Here is a 21,464-nt window from a genome sequence, read left to right as displayed (position 1 = left end):
CACTTGTCAGGTATGTTATAGTGGGAATTCCTTTCATTTATGGGTTGGACTAAATCACAATCATAATAATAGCTAACATTTTTATAATATTTTAAAGTTTTCAAAGTGCCTTGCATGTTATCTCATCTAGGTCCTGTTATTATTCCCATTTTACAAAAAGAAAAAAAAAAAATCGAGAGAAGTTATTCAACTTACCCAGGTTTATGTAGCTAGTAAATGAGCAAGATTTGAATTTGGGTCTTCTTGTCTTCAGACCTAATTCTCTGTTTGCCATGCCAGTTAGATCCAGATGGCCTCTCAGTCCATCTTTCTGGCTCTCATGCTTTATATTTCATTACATTTCTTCCATAAAGAGAAGCAATCTGCAATGTCAGTCTGATGATATCCCCTCTTTTTCTCTCCTTTTATTTTTATCTAGACTCTCTCCACCAAGATTCTACTTTCAGGTTCATGTATTTATTTCCACACCAGCTTGCATCCTCTAACATATAATATTATTACACTGTTTTTTTCTGAATAATCTATATCCTTCCATTGGTGCATTCCATTGTGACTTCCATATTTATCCACTTATAGCCTGTTGGTGTGTTAGATATAAGAGGCTACAAGTTTTCATTAACTCCTTTAAATTATTGGGTACCTAATCTATTAATAATCTCTTGAAGTCATCTTCCACATTACTTGAATTTATGGCATGTGAGTAATTTTTGGTGCCTCTATAACTCTAAAATAATAACTAGGAAATCTCTATATTATTTGGGATCTTATATTTTGAAATAGCCTCAACTTTATCCCCCAGAGTCTTTTTTCCACTCAGTTCTTGACATCCAAAAGAACTTTTTTTTTTTTTTATGGAGTTGCACAATCCAGCTTTCTGAATCATCTAGGGGTGGGATTCCACCTCTTAGGGGAGAAAAAAAAAGTATTTTTATTTTTGTTATAGAGAAAAGATTCCACGAAAAGCAACAAATTAATGACTTTTTTGGTACATGTTTTGAGGGATATTAGCCTTCTTGCTATTCTTTACAAATCATGCTCCATTTCCCATCTGCAAACCTTTATACTACTGACTGTCCTTTATATTCAGAATATATTCCCACCTTCACATTACCTCCAAGTTCATTATTTTCTTCAAGACTCAACTCGACATCCATCTTCTATATGAAGCCTTTCCTGATCCTCCTAGTTGCAAGAACTCTCCTTCCAAAACAACCCTGTATTTATCATCTGTGTATTTATACATAGTCTTAGTTCAATGTAAGTCATTTTGGAACAGCCTGTATTGTCTCACTTAAGAATGTAAGCACTTTGAAAGCAGAGACTTCCAGGGAGGGTGTGAGGGTGTGTGTGTGTGTGCATATGCATACACAAGCATGGAACCTGGTGTATCCCAAGCTGATTAAATGTTGATAGTCCATTCTATACCAAAGGATATTTTTTTTTCTTCCAGCTTACTTTTACCTAGGCCTTCCCTGAATCCACAAAATAGTATAATTTAAGAATAATGACAACCACAACAATAATAATAGCTAGTGCTAAGGGCTTTACAAATACCACATTATTTGATCCTCATAGCAATGCTTTCCCACTTAACAGTAGAAGAAACTGAGATAAATAGAAATTTAAGTGATTTTACAACTAGTGTGTGAGACTGGATTTGAACTCAGGTCTTTGTGATTCCAGATTCAGTGTTCTATCTATTACTCTATCTAAATTTCCTTTTTGTTTTGATTTGATATCCCTGAGATCTCTGTAAAAAAGATAAGGGCCAGGCCTCATAGTCTCATTTCACAAATGGAAAAATTTGAGTTCAGAGAGACTTAATTGCCTAAGATCACATGAAAAATAAATGTCAAACCTAATCTATCTTAAAGCCCAGCTCTCCAGCTTTTTGGATCCAGACTTTTTTCTACGATGATATACTGTCAGAAGCTTAAGAGGCTCACATTGTGAACTCTAGCATTTTGGATCCACTTCAATTAAGCTAGGTGACACCTTGCTAGTTAACATTTCTTCTTGAACAAAAGGGAGTTAATTACTGAAAATTTTGGTGTTGTACCAATCTATTTCTGTATGGCTGCATTAAGAGTAGATGTGCTTTGGAAAGTGTAATTTGAATAGTCTCCAGCATCAGGCTTTTCAGTCAACCTTCTGTATATATTCCTTATCTCATGTCAGAGAATCTCTATGTCACAAAAGCGTTCAGGTATTCTTTTCTAGGGTGAAGGGAATAAGTATCTATATAGTGCTTATTAGGTGCCAAGCAGTATGTTAGGGAGTTTTATTTTGTTTTTTACAAATATTCTCTTACAGCCCTCAGAATAATCCTGCAATTATTTTTCTATTTTATTATTATTTGTTATCCATTATTATCACAACTTTCCATTTGAGGTACCTGAGGGAAATAGAGGTTAAATGACTTACATTTCATCCAGCTAGTAAGGGGGAAGAGGAGGTGTTGGATGTGTAAGAAATAATGGAGATTCCCATTCTGTTAGCTCATGATCCCTCACCCAACTCAGAAACTAGGGATAAGTATGATCATGTCCCTCTCTCTGCTCTCTTGTATTATATTGAGGTCAATTCCCAAGTATTTTAGAAAACAAAGCAGAAATCTTTGATTGAACATCCTTTAATCCTAAGAATATATATCTATCTCTGAAGTCACAGTCCTACAGACTAAATTTCTATTAGTGGATCATAAAGTACCTGAGAGGACATCTAGTTCATTTTACAGATGAGGACCTTAGACTGAGCTGTTAGTTACATAGTCCACTTAAGAAAACACAAGTAGTAAGTAATAAAGCCCAAATTGAAATTAAGGCTTTCTAATTCCAAATCCAGAACTCCCAAATAAATCCTGTTTGGAACATGAGCTCCCTGAGGGCAGGGCTAACTTTTGCCTTTCTTTATATCCCAGTATTTAGCATGGTAGCTAGTACATAGTAGGTCTTTAACAAAATGCTTATTGATTGAATATCACGGTCTGTAGCTTGAAGATGTGAAGTTGGTGAAAAATAACAAAATGCTCATTATTGTTAATTTCCTGTGTATCTTTGTGCCTTCATGACCCACAATCTTCTATCAGGGGTCCTCAAACTACAGCCGAAGGCCAGATGCAGCAGCTGAGGACGTTTATCCCCCTCACCCAGGGCTATGAAATTTCTTTATTTAAAGGCCCACAAAACAAAGTTTTTGTTTTTACTATAGTCCGGTCCTCCAGCAGTCTGAGGGACAGTGAACTGGCCCCCTATTTAAAAAGTTTGAGGACCCCTGTTCTAGTTTCTCAGGATGAGCTAATATACTCTACAGTCTGATAGAGTCTTTAAAAGTGATATTTTTCTCATCAAATGAGATAACAGTAAAGTTCTTAGCACAGTGCCTAGAACATAGTAAACTCTATAAATTTTAGCAATCATCATCATCATGATCATCTTATTGATGAAAAACATTGAGGCGTTAAGGGGGTAGGTTGACTTGTTTAAAGTCACACTAGTACTAAAAGCACAGTAAATATGACTCCTGGTTCCAAATTTAATACTTATTCTACAATACAATTTCTATAATTGATCTAGCCCTGGGATTTCTTTGGTATAGAGAATTCCCTCTAAAATTAGGGGCAGCTAAGTGAAGAGAGTACCAGCCCTGAAGTCAGGAGGGCCTGAGTTCAAATTTGACCTCAGATACTTAACACTTCCTAGCTGTGTGACCCTGGACAAGTCACTTAACACCAAATGCCTCGGGGGAAAAAAAGATTATTAGAAATTTTTTTTCTCTATATCATGCTGAAATCTGTTTCTATACAACTTCCACAAAAGCTTCTTTTTTTTTTTTTTTTTTGGTCATTTAAAATTTTCTGAAAAATGTTTGTGGAATTGATTGCATTGTATATTCATTCAGGGTGTGCTAGGACCCTTTCCTCTGATCCAGAAAATAGGAAAGGTTGAAGAGGAAGATTACTTCTCTGAAATAATCTTCACCTGAAAGTCAAAACCCCAAATCATGAGCCTTAACATGGACTTAAAAATGGATATATATTGACATGACAAGTGAAATCTCACTTAGGACTTGATATATTGAACCTAGAACAGTGCTATGTCCCACACTTCTTTGGCTGTCTTATCAGCCATTCTCAGAATAATGCTTTCAAGTGAAATGGAATATTTCATTTGGAGGTTAGTAAAAAATAAAGCTAGATGGCAGAGTAGTTGATTGGCAGTAGTTGATAGGCAGATTGTTGCCCTGGAGTCAGGAGGACTTGAGTACAAATCCATCCTCAGACACTTAACAGCTGTGTAACTCTAACCATGTTACTTTAACTTATTTGCTTCAGTTTTCTCACCTATAAAATTAACTGGTTAAAGAAATGGCAAACCACTCAAGTATTTTTATCAAGAAAACCCCAAATGGAATCATAAAGAACACAAAGACTCAACTCAATTGACAATTGACATAACAGCAAAAATAAAGATGTTATCATTTTTTTTTAACCATAAAAATTCCCTGAAATCTATCCTCAGCCTCCTTTTCTATGTATTTCAGATTAAGAACCTCCTTCCTTTGAGGGCCATTCCCAGGGAAGTGACTCATTGGAGAAGATCTAAACTTTCAGTGATGAGTGAGTGCCTGTTCATATTAGAACAATGCATTTACTGGATAATACATTAGAATACAATACATTTACTGGGTGATTTCATGGTCAAGCTTTAACAAATCTCTTTCAAGCATGTTTTCACCTGATTTATCTGTTGCCTGGTCAGATCTCTAGCCCAAGTCTTGCTTTCATCATGGCATTCTAATGCCCTTCAGAGCCAAATGGTGCTCCATCCTCATAGTTTTTTTTATTTTTATTTTCATGGCTGAATGACTTCTCTTTATTGTCACTTTCAGCTGCTCCCTATTGCTTTTTTTAATCTGATGCTCTGACATTTCCTACTGTCTCTTCTCTTCCCCCAACCCCACTCCATAGCTTTTTAGTCTTCATTCCATATTTTCCCCAAGAGTTTCTCTTTCTTTGCAAAGCAGCTTGCCTATTAAAGGCTTGGGCAGTCAATGAGAAAGCCCTTGGATTTTTTTTTTTTTTTTTGGACAGTCACATTGCACCAGATATTGTCTCTGAGTCTTCAGCTCCTTTGGCTATTTTTTCTTTCTTTTTTAATCTGATTGCTTGAGGCTACTAGATAATCTAACCTTCTGAATTCATAATAACTGAGGCATGCGATCCTACTGTGAAAGGAGAACATAGGTATAGTTCCTCAACTGTTTTCATTCCAGACTAAGATACTGTTCCTAATTAGTTTATAACATTGGTTTTTATAATAACACTTTTCAAAAGCAGCAAAAAGGGAATAGTTTCTAAAGTTTTATTTAAAACTGAATTAAATCATATTCTTCCTCCTAGTCAAGAGCCACCAGGAGGTCCCTGAAAAATCTAGATGGCTTTGAAAGCAGCAGGATGGAACTAAAATGTCTTTCTAAGAATAACTGTCTATATTTCAGTGCAGCAATTTTCTAGGATCAAAGATTTAGAACTTAGAAGGGACCTTAAATGCCATTTTCATTTAATCTCCTCATTTCACAGATTAAGAAACAGGCCTAGAGGGATAAAGTGTCTTGTCTAGGGTAGCAAGGTGCCTTGAAAAAGTCATTGACTAGGAATGGAGAGCAGGGTTTGAATTCTGGCTTTTAGTGACCTGGGGCAAGACCCTCTGGTCCTTGGTTTTCTTATATGTAAAATAGACATTAGACCAGGTAAATTCTGAGTGTCAGGCACATAGTAGTTGATTAATGAGAGAAAGATAGGATGGCAAGACTTGGACCCAGATTCTTTGACAGCAGAACTAGTGTCTCTCCCATTTCATTTGTGCCTTATGTGATATAACAGTTCATTTTTAAAGCTAACATTTACATAGCATTTACTGTGTGCCAGGCACTGTACCAAGCATTTTATCATGGTTATCTCATTTGATCCTCACAACAACCCTGGAAATTAACTGCTAATATCACCCCCATTTTACAGATGATAAATTAAGGCAAACAGAGTTTAAATAACTTACTGGGGGAGGGAGAAGGGGAGAGATAATAAGAGGGACAAATACAGATTTTCTTAAGTCAGGAAGTTTCACTTTCTGTCCATGAGAGAGGGTGGTAAAGAGAATGAAATATTTCATGACTGAACAGATAGACATTGAAACCTTATTAAACTAGCATTTGTTTATGCAAGATGCATGTAATTTAAATGACATGTTTCCCAGCTGTCTAGATGCAATATAGTACATAATAATAATAACAACATTTATGTAGCACTTTGCAAAAAGGTAGCCCTTTCCTCCTAGTGGAATATGAACCCTAGGAGCAAGAATTATCTATATGTAGTCAAAGGGCAGTATTGTGCTACAAAGTTCTTTGCACATATTAAGTGTTTACTGAGTACTTTATATTCTGTAATCCTGCAAGGTATTAGTGCAGGTATTTCTTATCTCCATTTTTGTTACAAGAAATTAAGTCATTGGGACAATATTTATTTTCACTCTGCACAATTCAATCAAGCTTGGCTACCTCACCTCCAAACTGGAAGCAGAACTAGAAGGAAGTAAATGGACCTATTTACTTGAATTGCCCCATAGGGACATCACTTTATAGAAATGAATTTTCCCTACTCAAATCATCTAGGAAAAAAAGTTCAATTTTAGTCATCATATGCCATTTTTTAATAATGTTTTCTTTTTCCCCAATTACATGTTAAAATAATTTTAAAATGTTTTTTTTTTTAAAGTTTTGAGTTCCCATGATAGCAAATGCTATCCATATGCAGAGAAAGAACTATGGTGTCTGAACACAGATCAAAATATATTATTTTCCTTATTCTGTGGTTTAGGTGTTTTTTTCCCCTTTCTTATGCTTTTTCCCTTTTGTTCTGATTCTTCTTTGACAAAATGACAAATGTGAAAATATGTTTAACATAATTATACATGTATAACCTATATCAGATTGCTTGTTGCCTTGGGGAGTGGAGATAGAAGAGAAAGAGGGAGAAAAATTTGAAACTTAAAACTATCTTGACACATAATTGAAAAAATAAAATTAAATTAAATATAAAAAAAAATTTTAAGTTACAAATTTTATCCCTCTTTCCCTTCTTTCCCTCTCTCTCCCTGAGACACTAAACAATTCAATATAGTCTATACGTTAGCATGTACTATTTAAGAAGGCCTTAAAAGTTAAAGGTTTTTGTAGAAAGGGGTTTTGCTTTTACTTTGTAGAAAGTTTTCCATTTTAAAGGTGGCTATCATAAAAGCAAGTCTGGATACTTAGAACAACCTTCAGCTATATAGAAAACTTGACAGGTATCCAGAACAAGTCATTCCCCAAGGCTTACAAACTGCCAAGATTTTATGGGATTTTGTGTGTTCTATAATTAAAGCAACATTAGAATTGTTAATTTGGAGCCATAAGGAACCAAAGAAATCATTTGATCTAGCTCCCTCCTGATTGGGGAAATAGAATGGTGTGGCTTCTTTATTCCTTATTTGCCTCCACCCTTTTTTTCCATTAGGTTTTGATAACTTCTGTCATTTCATTGGTGTAAGCACTTGGTTCATTGATGTCAATCACTCTTAGCAGTCTGCATGAATTTCCAGTGCCACGAATGTGCATTTTTTCAAATTTAGCCTCTTAACCAAACTTCTGGTAAAGAATTCCTCTCAATTTAGCCAGACCGGTCCTTGGAAAATGAAACAACAGTCCATCAACAAGCTCATATATTAAACTTTTCTAGGTTATTAGATAGAATCCAGGGTACAATATTATGTTTTTCTGATATGGCTTTATGTAGTCAGATCCAAGGTTATCTCTCTGTCATGATGAAGCATCAGAGTAGGACTTTGATAGTAAAACTTTTTTTTTAAATGTTATTATCATTTAAATTATGTTATATGATGCATAGCATGATGTTAATTGTTGTTCTATGTATACTCAGAAATATGGTATGATATAAACTCATACCATGTTACATATATGTTGTATATACTCTATATTACATATATGTTATATAGATGTAGTATGTATTGTATATTATCTTTCATATATGTTATCATAGTGTGTAATGTGTATCCATTTATTGAAATATCTTATGGAAAATATCCACACCATTGTTGTATGGCAATATTTATGAGGAAGATTTTTGAGAAATTAAAAAATCATAGCCTTTTTTTTAATCATTTAAGGTCAAGTTCATATGTCAGCTTTATCCTTTTAGTCCCATATAAATCATGAGTAAATTTCCTCATAGAGGATCAAAAAAAATTTCATTTACTCATAGGCTCATATAGCTTTTATAAATTATTGTCATGTTATGTGATATATATATTGTTATATATATATATGTATTGTTATATGTATATATATGTAATTCATAAAATATGAATATGTGATTATTATGAAATAAATATATACTATTATATATTTTAAGTACACTTAATTATCTCACTAAATGAAGTACCTTTTTAGAAATCTTATTTATGGAAACATGTGTGCTATAAAACATTCAAGTTCAATCACTTAAATTTTTCTCATATTTTTTCATATGCTTCTTTTAGTTTCATGGGTTCCTGTGGGTATTTGGACTTTGAATCAGAAGACTTGACTCTGTCAGTTAATATATAAGTTCCACCTGGCTTTTCAGAGCATTGCTTTATTTAAAATGGGTTTGAAAACACTCTACTTATCCCACAGCACTCTTTTGAGGATCAAATGAGACAAAATATGTTAATTCACTTTGTAATAGTAAATAAGCTATTGCTATTCCCTTGAAAGAAAATTTCAAAAAACAAACTCTTTTAAGAGAATTTACTGATATCACTTAATACGCATTATCTTCATTTCCAAATCTCTTCCTTTTTCAGATATCTTCCTATATAACAGAGTAAAACTGAGAGAAAGAAAAAGCAGATCAGCAAAACTAAGAAATATATTGACCAAATCTGACAGAGTATTCAATATTCAGTAGTAATAGTTCATCTCTATAGAGAATAAAAGAAGGAGATGAAGAAAAAGAAAAAAAAAAAAAGAAACTTCCTAAAGTTTTTGCCACAATACAGTATAGGAATTTTAATTTATCCATATTTTACAGGTATTATCAGAAAGTCAAAAACCATTTATCAAACACTAACTGTGAAGTAAGCACTATGCTAAGCATTAGTGATACAAAGAAAAAATTACACACACACACACACACACACACAGTCCCTACCTTACCAAGCCCAAGGGGCTCACATACTAGTGAGGTAGACTACATGAAAAAAAAGTTGTACGTACAGGATAAATTCAGTGGAAGGCAGATGGAAGGTGATCTCAGAAGTAAGGCACTAAAACCTGTAGAAGATAAGATTTGGTCTGAGAAGTGAAAGAATTCAACAGGTTGGAGTGAGGAGGCAGTGAAATAGGCACAGGGATTCAAAATGTTCTAAGAAAAAACTAAGAAATGAGAAAATGAGAAAGTCAGTGCGTCTGGATCAAAAAATGTGTGGATAGTGGAGAAGTAAAATGTTTTAAGCCTGAGAAAGTAAGGAGAGGCTAGTGAAAGGCTTTGAATGCCAGAGTATATTTGATCCTTAAGGCAATAGGAAGCCACTGGAATTTATTGAATAAAAGGATAAAATAGTCACACTTCTATGTTAGGAAAATCAGTTGAATAGAGAATGTATTGGAGTGGGCAAAGAATTGAGCCTTTTAGAAGGCAATTGCAATAGTCCAGGGAAGAATGATAAGGAATTGTACCAGAGCAGCATCTGTTGCAAATATAAAGAAAAGAAAGCATAAGAGGAATTCTGTGAATGTGAAAACAGGAAGATTTGGCAAGAAATTGGCTATATGGAGTGAATATGAGAAAGGAGTGAAAGATGACACTAGTTACAAGCCTAAGTGACTGAGAAGACAGTGATACCAGTCATAGTAATAAAGAAATTTGGAGGAAGGGAAGGTTTTGGGGAAAAAAAGATAATGAATTCAATGGTGCACATGTGGAGTTTTGAGATGTTTTGAGTTTTGAGATGAAGTATTAATTTAAGATGTCCAAAAGGCAGTTGTTAATGTGATACTGGAGTCCCAGAGAGATATTAGGACTGAATACCTAGATCTGGGAATTCTTTGCATTTAAACTCATTGGAGATAATATGATCACTAAGCAAGAGAGTACAGAGAGAGAAGAGGAAAGAGAGCCTAAAACAGACCATTGGGGAATATTTACAATTAGTGGGCATGTTGATAAGGATACAAAAAAGGAGACTTTAGGTAGAACAATCAGGAAAATTAGCAGTATCATGAAAATCTAGAAAAGAAAAAGTATCCAGAAGGAAAGATTAAAAGTATCAAATAATAGCCTTTATGTAGCATCTTAAGTTTTGGGGGGAAAAAAATATGTTAACTCCTTTGAGCAAAAAGATAAAGGACTATGGAGAGGTCAAGATGGGTGTGAAGACATGGACTTGTCTATAGGCAGCAGGGAAGAAGCCAGTATATAGTGAGAGATTGAAGATTAGAAAGAACTGAAATGAAAGAAGGGGACAGTCTTCTAGATGGAACAGGACAGGGTGGGATCAGGGGTACAGGTGGAGAGGGTAGTTCCATCTCTTAATGAGAAATGGGAGTGAAGGAAGAGATAGGGACAAAGAAAGATAACTGGGTGATGAAAGAGGAAGGGTGAAAATGGTGCTCTTGTCAAAGGGCCTCAAGTTTTTCAATTAAATATAACAGGGGTCATCAGCTGAAGAAGTAAAGGAAGAGGTGCCATTGGAAGCTCAAAGAGGGAGAAAAAGATTTGAAATAGCTGTTGTGATGAGGGGGAACGTGAATTACCTTATTGCTATAAGGCCTATTTGAGATCATAAAACTTGACCCAGTTAGTCATGATTTTCTCATATTGTCCTTTTCAACATATTCATTACAATAATGATATCAGCTCTTATTACTAGTGAGTAACAAAAATGGATAACTGTAAAATCAGAGAACTAGAATTTTAGATAGATATATAATTTTTAGGGGCTTTTGGTTTTGGGTTTTGGTTTTTTTTCCCAATTTGACCACAATACACTTTCCTTTAGTCTTGACCCATGTTTCAAGTTCTGAACAACTAATTTATAGGTTGATTTATACTGTTTTCAAAATTCAGCCAAGGGTGAATAGTACCATGCTAAAAATTTAACTTGCAAATGCAAAATATAGAGGACAGCATAAAACATCTACCAAGATCACATCCCAAACTCCCTGAGATAGATCTCCAGCAGGGATTCCCTGCTGGCAACAGAATAAATAACAGGAATATGGAGGTATAGAGTTAATATACTGTAAATATAAATCTCAACTTAACTTGGTTTGCTTAAAATGTCAATAAAAGCCTTCTCCTATAAAAACAAACAAAAAATAGTTTTTTCAGAGACTAGCTTTTGCTGTACCCAAGGTTTTTTAGTCTCTCCACTTTGTCCTATCCTGAATCCTTGGTTCATTTAATTAATTCATCCAGTTCAGATTCGCCATATAATCCATTCTAGAGATGGAAAGAAGGAAAACAGCAATTGAGGACTGTTAAAAAAGGAGAGCAGAAAGTACAAGTCTTCCCCTTATATACCTTGCTTATCATGACTTTGTCCTTTTCCATGTTTAACATACTGAAAGAGGAAGATCAACTAGCTTATTTTAAATCATTTTTGTGCAGAAATTTTGTAATCCCTCATATAAATTCCTTCTTAAAGTGGGGGGTTGGGAGTGAAGTTAGAGGTGAAAGAGACTACAATGGATAACTTGAATAAAAAAATGCGAACATCTCTTAAAATCTGGAAGGAAGATTGCTAAAGTCTCAAGGGAAGTAAAATAAAAGAAAGGATGAGGAATAATATTTCAGACTTTGTTATATTATAAAGTAGTAATCAATACTATTTGGTGATAATTTTAAAAAATGGAAGAGTCAGTCTATGGAACATACTAGATAAGAAAAAATCAGAAATAATTTTAACTCAGTAAATTTCAGAGTAAATGCCCAGTGCGAGTAAATTTCAGAACACAAACTACCTTGAAAAATTCCAAGGTATTTTTGGAATTTCTGGGAAAACTGAGAAATAATTTGGCAGAAATTAGTTTACATAAACATCTTACCTCATATGCCACAATGAACTCAAAAATGGAGAACAAAAACTAAATATTTAAGGTCAAACCATAAAAACAAACTTAAAAGCACTTAACTACCCTTCACATACTTATTACTTCTCAGCGAGGTAAATTTACCCACCCACATGTACTCCATCAAACCAACATTCACCTGGGAACGCATACTAATAGCACTGCACCTTTTACCCCTTCTTATTATCTCTATTAGCCCTAAATTCATTCTCGGCCCAAAATACTGCAAATATAGTTTAATAAAAACATTAGATTGTGAATCTAAATATAGTGTTTGAGGGAAATTTTTTCTTTCTTTTTTTTGGTTTCATTTTGTTTATTCAATATTTTATTTTTTCCCAGTTACATGTAAAGCAATTTTTAACATTTGTGTTTAAAACTTTGAGTTCCAGATTCTGTCTCTTCCTCCCTCCTTAACCCTCTCCTCCATTAAGCCTTCTGTGAAGGTTATTCAGTGAAGTTATGTAAAACATTTCCATAAGTCTTGTTGTGAAAGAAAATATAGATTTCTCACCCCCTTTTCCCCCAGGGAAAAAAAAAACTTGGGAAAAAATAAAGTAAAAAAAAAAAAAAAGTATGCTTCAATCTGTATTTAGACACAATCAGTTCTTTCTCTGGGTATGAACAGCATTTTTCATCACAAGTCCTTCAGAGTAGTCTTGGATCACTCTGTTGCTGAGAATAGCAAAGTCACTTACAGCTGATCATCCTACAACATTGCTATTACTTTCTATTACATTTCATTTTGCAGGGGCTCATGGAAGACTTTCCAAGTTTTTCTGAGAGCATTCTATTCATCATTTCTTATAGAATAATAGTATTCCATCATAATAATATACTGAAGTTTATTCAGCCATTCCCCTCTTGATGGGCATCTTGAGGGGAAATTTCTTAACTAAGCAAGGGATATCTTGATCACAGAAGACAAAAAAAAAGTTTCTGTTGCATGATATTTAAAAGCTCTTACATTAACAATTTATACAGGTCATTAAGAAAGGAAGCTTGTCACTTGGGAAAAATCTGAATCAGATATTTCTGCCGAGGGTCATATATCCAATATATAGGTAACTAACATAACTATATAAGACTAAAAGCTATTTCTTAATGATAATGTTCCAAGGCTATAGACAATTCACAAAAGAATTGCAAACTATTAATAATTATTCAAAATCAGTAATAATAAGAGAAATGCTGACAGAAGCTGCTTTAACCATACCCTCAGCAAACTGGCAAAGATGACGAGATGAGAATAGTTATGGAAAGATAGACAACACTGTTGCACTATCTTTGGAGCTGTAAATTGGTCCAACTATTCTTGAATTTCAAACCGTGCTACCTAGAGCTCCAACTCTAGGCATATGCCCATATGCTAAAATATTCATAACAGTACAGTGTCTTTGTTTTTTAATTGGCTAAGAACTAGAAATAAAGCAGGTTCCCATCAATTGAACAAGGCTGACTAAACATGGTGCATGATATAATGGAATATAATGATATTGTTAAAAAAAAAAAGATGAATATCTGAAGGTCTGCAGATAATATTGGACTTGGTTGATATGTTTGCTAGTTTTGTTGATTTGTTTTATTCTTTGTTATAAGGAACTGATCTGATCTTTCTGGATCTCCTGATTTAGGCAGCATGACAAAAATGGAAATATGTTTAGAAAAATTACATATTTAACCTATATCAGATGGTTTGCTGTCCAGAGGAGAGAGAGGGTGGGAAAGAAGGAGAAAAATTTGGAACACAAGGTTTTGCAAAGGTGAATGTTGAAAACTATCTTTGCATGTATTTGGAAAAATAAAGTTATGCAAATCACATTAAATTAAATTTTTTTTTTAAATAAGGGACTGATCTCTAGAAAGGGAAAGAAAACAAAATATATTAGAAAATATAAGTGACATAAAAAGTATCAATAAAAGAATTTTTAAACATCCCTCTTGGCTTTATGTGGCTGGATAGTTGAGCAAACAAGGGAGAGCTAGGAGCAGGGAATGGTTATCATTTTCATTTAATAATGCCAGCCTCTACATAAGGGATTTATCTAGAGGTTCAATTATGTTATAAGAATCTGAATGAGTTATTTTAAAAGATGATTTGAACAAGCATTCTGAAATCTAATCCAAACTTCTCATATTACAGGTGAGGAAACTGAAACCCAGGGAAGTTAAAGATCACATAGGTAGTAAATAGGTGACAGGAATTAGAATTTTAACAGGGTCCTTTGACTCCAAACTCATTGTTCTTTCTATTAGTTAACATTCTCTTGTCAGTGTAACATGCATATTAAATACCTCAAACCACATCTACAAATATTCAGACCCTATATACATACCATCATTTTAGTTGTATATGACTCTTAGTGCCCCTAATTAGGGCTTCCTTGGCAAAGGTATGGGAGTGGTTTGCCATTTCCCTCTCCAACTCATTTTACAGATGAAAAATCTGAGACAAACAGGGTCCCGTAGACTAGTGTCTGAAATCGGATTTGAACTCAGAAAATGAGTAATCCTAGCTCCCAGTCCAGCACTCTGTGCACTATGGCGCCACCTAGCTGCCCCATTATCATTGTACACAGGAGTTAGTTTCCCTACTCTATAGGATAAAGACTGGATGATTTCCTTTATCAATACAGGTTGGTGTTTTCTGTTACTTGTGGTCTTAAGACCATTCCCTGGAGAGAAGTAACTTGCCCAGGGCATCACATTCAGCATGTGTACCTGGACCCGACTCTGATGGGTACCTCTATTACTGCATGATGCCTTTGGGTTGAATTCTATGGATATACACACTCCCAACCTCCCTACAATAAGTACCTGTTTCTGCCGAATCTCCCAAGCTTGTTTATTTTCTCTTGCTGACCCACTACAGACAAAAGGAGACACTTCTGCAGCTTTTGAGTGTGACACTCCTATTTTGGTTGACAGACACAAAGCTCCATAGTTTGTCACTCCCTCTCGGGGTGACAGCATTCTTGTGATGTTTCAGGACACCAATGCTTTGGGACATAATGTAGGAGAGTTACTTGTTTTTTGTTCTGTTCTAAATGATGCACTTTGAGGCTCAGAGAGCCATATCTTGGATTCTCCTGAAAACGATGCCCTTGGCAGCAATAATATTTGTAATCCTGTAGTTCCTTTCCTTGCCTTGAAATGATAGATGGCCTTAATCTGTTGGTGAAAATCATGCCAGCCCAGATAGGTCTCTAACTAGTTTGATTTAACTTGAAAAATCACAATATTAAAGTTGAATTGAAAGTCTTTCTCGAAACTCTCCATCTCTTTCTCCCTTCCTCCTTCAGTGTCTGTCTCTCTCTCTCTCTTTCTCCTTTTACCCCCTTCTGACTGTCTATCTCTGTGTCTTTTTCTATCTTGTCTCTCTCTGTCTCTATCTCTCCTTCCCCACATCAGTCTGTGTCTGTGTCTGTGTCTGAATCTCTCTGTCTCCCTTTCCCCCCTCTGTCTCTTTTTGGTTCTCTGTTTTGTCTCTTCTCTGCCTCTCTGTCTCTCCCCCATCTTTTTGTCTCTCTCTGACTCTCTCTCTCACACACACACACACACACACACACACACCCAATCAGTCTCTGTCTCTGAGTCTCTGCCTTTCTCTGTCTTTCTCCCTTCTCTCTCTTTTCTATGTGTGTGTCTCTTTCTTTTTTACTTTAAATCTCTTTCCAGGACCTAAATTGAGACTTTTATTTTCTTCATACATCTCTCAGTGTGCAACAGAACCTAACTTTTCTGACACATTTAAGACCCAAACTCCCAACCTTGATGAAAGATGTAAATGGTGGCAAAGAAAAGAGAAACAACCAAAGAAAGACCTGTCTGAACAGGTCTTGGCAGGCGAATAAATGCAAGGGAATTTAAATTATTAAAATCTTTCCCTTGCTCCCCCAGCAATTATTTAAGCTGTAGTTTTATTCTGTCAGCAGTTTGGGATCTTGAACACAGTCTGCTCTTGATCATGTTCTTGTGGAATACATAGCCTGTGGATTACCCAGGGTGAACGTTTAATCCCAGACGGGCTTTCCCCTACCACCTGTTTCTGGGCTGCAGCAGTTGGTGAAAACTCAGCAACTGAAAGCTCATTTTAATATTAACCTCAGACAGACTTAGGAAGGTAAATTTACTTCCCAAAATAAAATCATAGGTGATGTAGGCCAAAGTCAAATACTAATAACTTGTGTTTTCCTCACTGGGCCTTACTTCTGTTTGTAAAAAATGATTGAAAATTGACATGATTTAACAGGGGAGTGGGGGAGGAAGAGATTATTTTCTCAGTATTTAACTGAAACTAAAAATTGTAAAGCAGAACTTTAGTAGGCTATTGGTAGGAAAGGAGATCAATCAAAGGAAGGAGAATATTATGTTTTACAACTGTTCAGCAAAATAATTATGGGTTGATTTTTTTTCTTGCATATCTTTTTGTTTTATTGATCTATTTACCATGGTTGGTTTTTTGTGCTTTGTTTTGTTGTGTTTTGTTTCCTGGGGAGGAAGCTGTGTTTTCCGGGAAGAACCAGCAGTTATATGGCTCACGTTTGACAACATGCACCACCAGTGGCTTCTGTTAGCTGCGTGCTTTTGGGTGATTTTCATGTTTATGGTTGCCAGCAAGTTCATCACTTTAACCTTTAAAGACCCAGATGGTAGGTATATTTAAAGCATTGATTGCATTTAGCTAAATTAATTTACTATAATGTACCTCTTGAATATCAAATATATGTCAGGCATGCTGTGGATAAGGTTGGTTAATTCAGCTAGCTTTCATTAACTATCATATTTGTAAATGTTACAGTTCATTGGAAGACTTCCTCAATCCCTCTGATCTGAAATCAGGAAGACTTGTCTTTGAGTTCAAATCTGGCCTCAAACACTTAATTTCTCTGTGATTTTGGGCAAGTCATTTAACCCTATTTGCCCCAGTTTCCTCATCTGTAAAATGAGCAGGAGAAGGAAATGGGAAACCACTGTAATTATTTTTGCCAAGAAAACCCCAAATGAGGACACAAAGATTCAGACAAGACTGAAACTATTGAACAGCAATAAGCCCTCTCTAATTCTTAAGGGATTCAGTGCAATCCAAAATAAAGTTGAGTGGATCCCATCCTACCCAATATTACCCCCAAGGTGATGTCAAACATTGTTGCATAGCAACAAAACATCAGTTACCTTGGATTGTCTGTTCATGACCTGTATCTCTGAATGTTGGCCCCTTTCCCCCTTTCTCCCAAATGCCATTTGGACTTTGGATGAAAACTTAAAAGTCAAGACCTTCTTGATTCTTTGTGGATATCAGAGCAGGTGGTATGTTACAAGGTACTGGATTTAAAGTCAGGAGATCTGGGTTCAAATCCTGATTGTGTCAATAAATATATCTAGTGTGTAATTCACCTACATAGATGAATATACATACATATATACACATACATATATATACACATATACATAAAATCCCAATTTCCTCAGTTGTAAAATGAGATAGTTTGAATAGATCACCTCTAATATCACTTCCAGATCTAAAACTATGATCTTTTGAGGCTACTATTATTAATTAACACTATTTGGTGTTGATTGATGATTGACACAAGGGGCTGGCCACATGTGTGCCTTCAGGTAATAGTCATTACAAAGGTATGGAAGTCATTTCAGAAGATAAAAATGGATCTGCTTGTCAAGGGACAGGTTTGCTTTTTGGTCCTGAACATAAGATATAGAGCACTGAGCTAGGAGATCTATATTTTGTTTGTTGTTCAGCTGTTTTTCATTTGTGTCTGACTCTAACCCTATTGAGATCTTCTTGGCAAAGATACTAGAGTGGTTTGCCATTTCTTTCTCCAGCTCATTTTGCAGGTAAGGAAACTGAGGCAAACAGGATTAAGTGATTTGCCTAGAGTCACACAGCTAGTAAATAGCTGAACCCAGTTTTGATCTCAGGAAAATGAGTCTTCCTCATTCCAGATCTAGTACTCTATCCACTGAGCCACCTAGTTTGCCCAGGTATGAAGTTTGCCACTTTCTAGCTTTTGGAGAAATTTCTTAAGCCAGGCACATGTTGACCCCAAATATAAGTTCACAATTTGAAAAAAACTGAATCAAAGCAAATAATGCAAAAGAATGCAAAAGGATGAGAAATTATAAAAACCGAATCAAAGCAAATAATGAATAAGAAAAAAAAAACTTTACTGCATATAAATAAATGCTCAACACAGAGAGGTAAACAAGTATTCAACAAGTATGTACATGTATAGCTCTCCAGGTTCCTACCCATGGAGATTACACACAAATTAATAACAACAGTCTATGTGGGAATAAATAGTTCATTAAATCCAAAGAACTGTCCCCTCTTCTTGGTTCCAGTTTATAAAGGATTCCCTCCAAAGTGGGCCATCGTGTATTTATCCTTTTCTCTCCTATTGGTTCTTCATGACTAAAAGTTAACCATGCACATAAAGCACTCTTAGTCCCTAAGGCTTGGACAGAACCAATAACAGCTAAAGCAGATAATAATCCAGATTTGCTAATAAGAAAATTACAGCTAACTCCCAATTTTTTTTTGTTAATAAAGACTACAGGTATCATTGGTAATTAAAATTCACACATTACTAAGGTTAGTACAGAGCAATGATGTGGTACAACTGATAGAGCATTGGGAAGGGAGTCAGACTCATCTCCCTGATTTCAAATATGGCTTCATATACCTACCAATTTTGTGATCTTGGGTAAGTCACTTAACACTGTTTGCCTCAATTTCCTCATCTGTAAAATGAGTTGGAGAAGGAAATGGCAAACCATTCCAGTATCTTTGCCAAGAAAACCCTATATGGGGTCACAAAGAATCAGATCCAACTAACAAACTATTGAAAAAAGGGACAAACCAGCCCTAAATGCTTCAATAAATTCCAAAGACTTCACAGTGTAAAAACAAATTGCAATCATTTATATCTATAATGGTGTCCTTAAGTCATGAAGAAAAAACTGAAATAGTACTTTCTGTTTAAAACAATAGGGAAACATATAGTCTAGTTTAGAAAGATAACTATCAAAATGTTTACAATAGAAAAAAATGAGCTCCTTTTAAAGATAAGTTCAAGGTAACTAGGAATTTTATGTAAATGTCTTATCTTATAGGGTGAGACAAACAAGAAGTAGTTATACTAAGTATGTCCAGATTGAGCCCTCAATCAGAGGGTCTGATTGAGAGAAGTAGAACCAAGAACAATAAATGGATTGAAAATAATTGTTCTAAGGATAATATTCATGGATGTTGTAGTTTTAACCTAGAAGAGAAAATGTTGAAGGTATGATGTAATGTCTTCAAATAAACAAAAGGTTATTTCATACACACACACACACACACACACACACACACACACACTATACTTATCTCAAAAGAATTGACTAGGGGAAAATAGATGAAGGCCAGCCCCCAAGTTAGGAGGACCTGAGTTCAAATCTTGTCACACACTTAACACTTCCTAACTGTGTTACTTAACCCCAATTACCTCACCAAAAATAACAACAAAAACAAACACGCAAAAAAAAAAAACAAACAAACAAACAAACTTAGGACAGACTTCCATCTGCTTTGCTTGATATAAGTTTTCACCTTTCTAGGAGAGGGAGCTAAACCAGAAAGTTCTCAAGACCATTCCCTCTTCATTTATTTATTTATTTATTTATTTTTTGGGTTTGGTGAATGCTCATACTGTGCATTTGCCAGTTGAATAAATTATTCACGGATAGTCTATTTGAGAAGTATAGAGAAAATAGGAAGTTTAATGGTTTGTGTTCATGGGACCTTAAATCTTTTAATCACAGCTGTTATAGTTTATTTCTTTTGTATCAGCAAATTTCCTCTTTCAGACTTAAAGCCTATTTTAAAACATTCTTAAATGGAAACACTTGAAGGAGAACCCTAAAATGCTGTGAAATCTGATATAATGAAATTTCATTTCTATAAAGCAGATGGAAAATCCTTCATTTGAGTGCATAGCAGTGTGCCAGTTGTAATTTTGGTTATAGTGAGTCTGCTTCTTCTGGTTTTATGGGGGTGTGGGGGGAGAAAAACAATTTTGCTACATGAATCTCCTCTTTCTTTTTCATGCACATTTATGTTTGATGACTTCCTTTGCTGAAGGAACACTAATCAGAAAAGCAGGTTTTTCCAAAGTTCATCAATAAAATAAAGCTTTTTTTTCTTTTTTTGTTAGGGAAGAGTTTCTTAACCAGGGGCTCATGAACTTGAATGGGTGGGGGGAGGAAATTTACATCTTTATTCTCACTAATCTCTATATAAAATTTAGCATTTCTTTCAGTTATTTAAAACCATTATCTGAAAAATGCTTATTAGCTATATCACCCTCAACAATGGTTAGTGTACAGCGAAGAGGAGAAAATGGGATTGGCCAAATTATTCTTACAAAGTCATGGGATTAGGAGCTGGAAAATCCTTAAGTGTCATCTAGTTCTCAGTTTTTTAAACTGTGGGTTGCAGCCCCATATGAGATCTCATAACTGAATGTGGGGGAGGGGGTCACAAAATTATGATTTGTTTATTAGTGAATTATTATTCACTAATTATTAATGAATGATTTATATACCTTTAACTTACATATGCAGGATCTTATAAAAAATTTCTTGGGCACAAAGGAGTTGAGAATAGAAAAAAAAAAAAAAAAAAAGAAGCCCTAGTCTAGTCTACCACTCCACAAATGAGGAAAATTAGAAAGTTTAGAAAGAATCAAGACTCAAAACCAGTTCTCCTATTTGTAAATTTTCATTCTGCCATGTCACATTACTTTTCTTATATTATTTTTAGTGGGTGAGATCCTGAAAGCCCACAACTTATAAACAGGTTGTGCTCCAAAAATATAATTTTAAAGTCTAATTAGAACTCAAAAACATATTTTCTCCTAGAAACAATGTTATAATTGGTCGTTAGGTTCCTGCACTATCCCACAAAAATCTGTTTAACCCATAATATAGCTAAAATACTGTGATTGGGTGGGTGGGTGTAGGTTTGTGTTTTTTTTTTTTTTTTTTAAACCTTGACTGTATATTTAAAGCTTCTGGCAAGTGAGTTGCAGTCAAAGATCTGAGAGTAATTTTTAAATTTTATCCCATTAAACTGAAGAAAATTCAGTTTCATAAAAGAATCATCAGGATGGTGGAAAGATATGAATGTACAGTCTTCAAAAGAAGAAATAAAAGTTATAAACATCACCATGGGAAAATATTCAGAATAATTAATAATCAGAGAAATGTAAATTAAAATAACCTGCTAAGCT

General features: G+C 34.8%; 1 protein-coding gene across 5 annotated transcripts in view; it reads left to right on the top strand.

Moving 5' to 3' along the window:
• The window catches only part of CHST10 (carbohydrate sulfotransferase 10), a 50,889-nt gene that overhangs the window by 6,547 nt on the left and 22,878 nt on the right, over positions 1-21,464 (top strand). For 2 of the 5 annotated variants that reach the window (XM_051984727.1, XM_051984728.1), the window contains exons 4-5: positions 4,543-4,618; positions 16,671-16,823. In XM_051984727.1, the coding sequence (XP_051840687.1) occupies positions 4,543-4,618; positions 16,671-16,823 (229 nt within the window). Of the gene's footprint in view, positions 1-4,542; positions 4,619-8,461; positions 13,935-16,670; positions 16,824-21,464 lie in introns of those variants that run through there. The other 3 variants (XM_051984732.1, XM_051984729.1, XM_051984731.1) reach the window with 3 other exon arrangements.

Source organism: Antechinus flavipes, chromosome 3 (genome assembly GCF_016432865.1).
Source record: "Antechinus flavipes isolate AdamAnt ecotype Samford, QLD, Australia chromosome 3, AdamAnt_v2, whole genome shotgun sequence".
NCBI lineage: Eukaryota > Metazoa > Chordata > Mammalia > Dasyuromorphia > Dasyuridae > Antechinus > Antechinus flavipes.
This window is presented reverse-complemented; position numbering and strand designations above follow the sequence as displayed.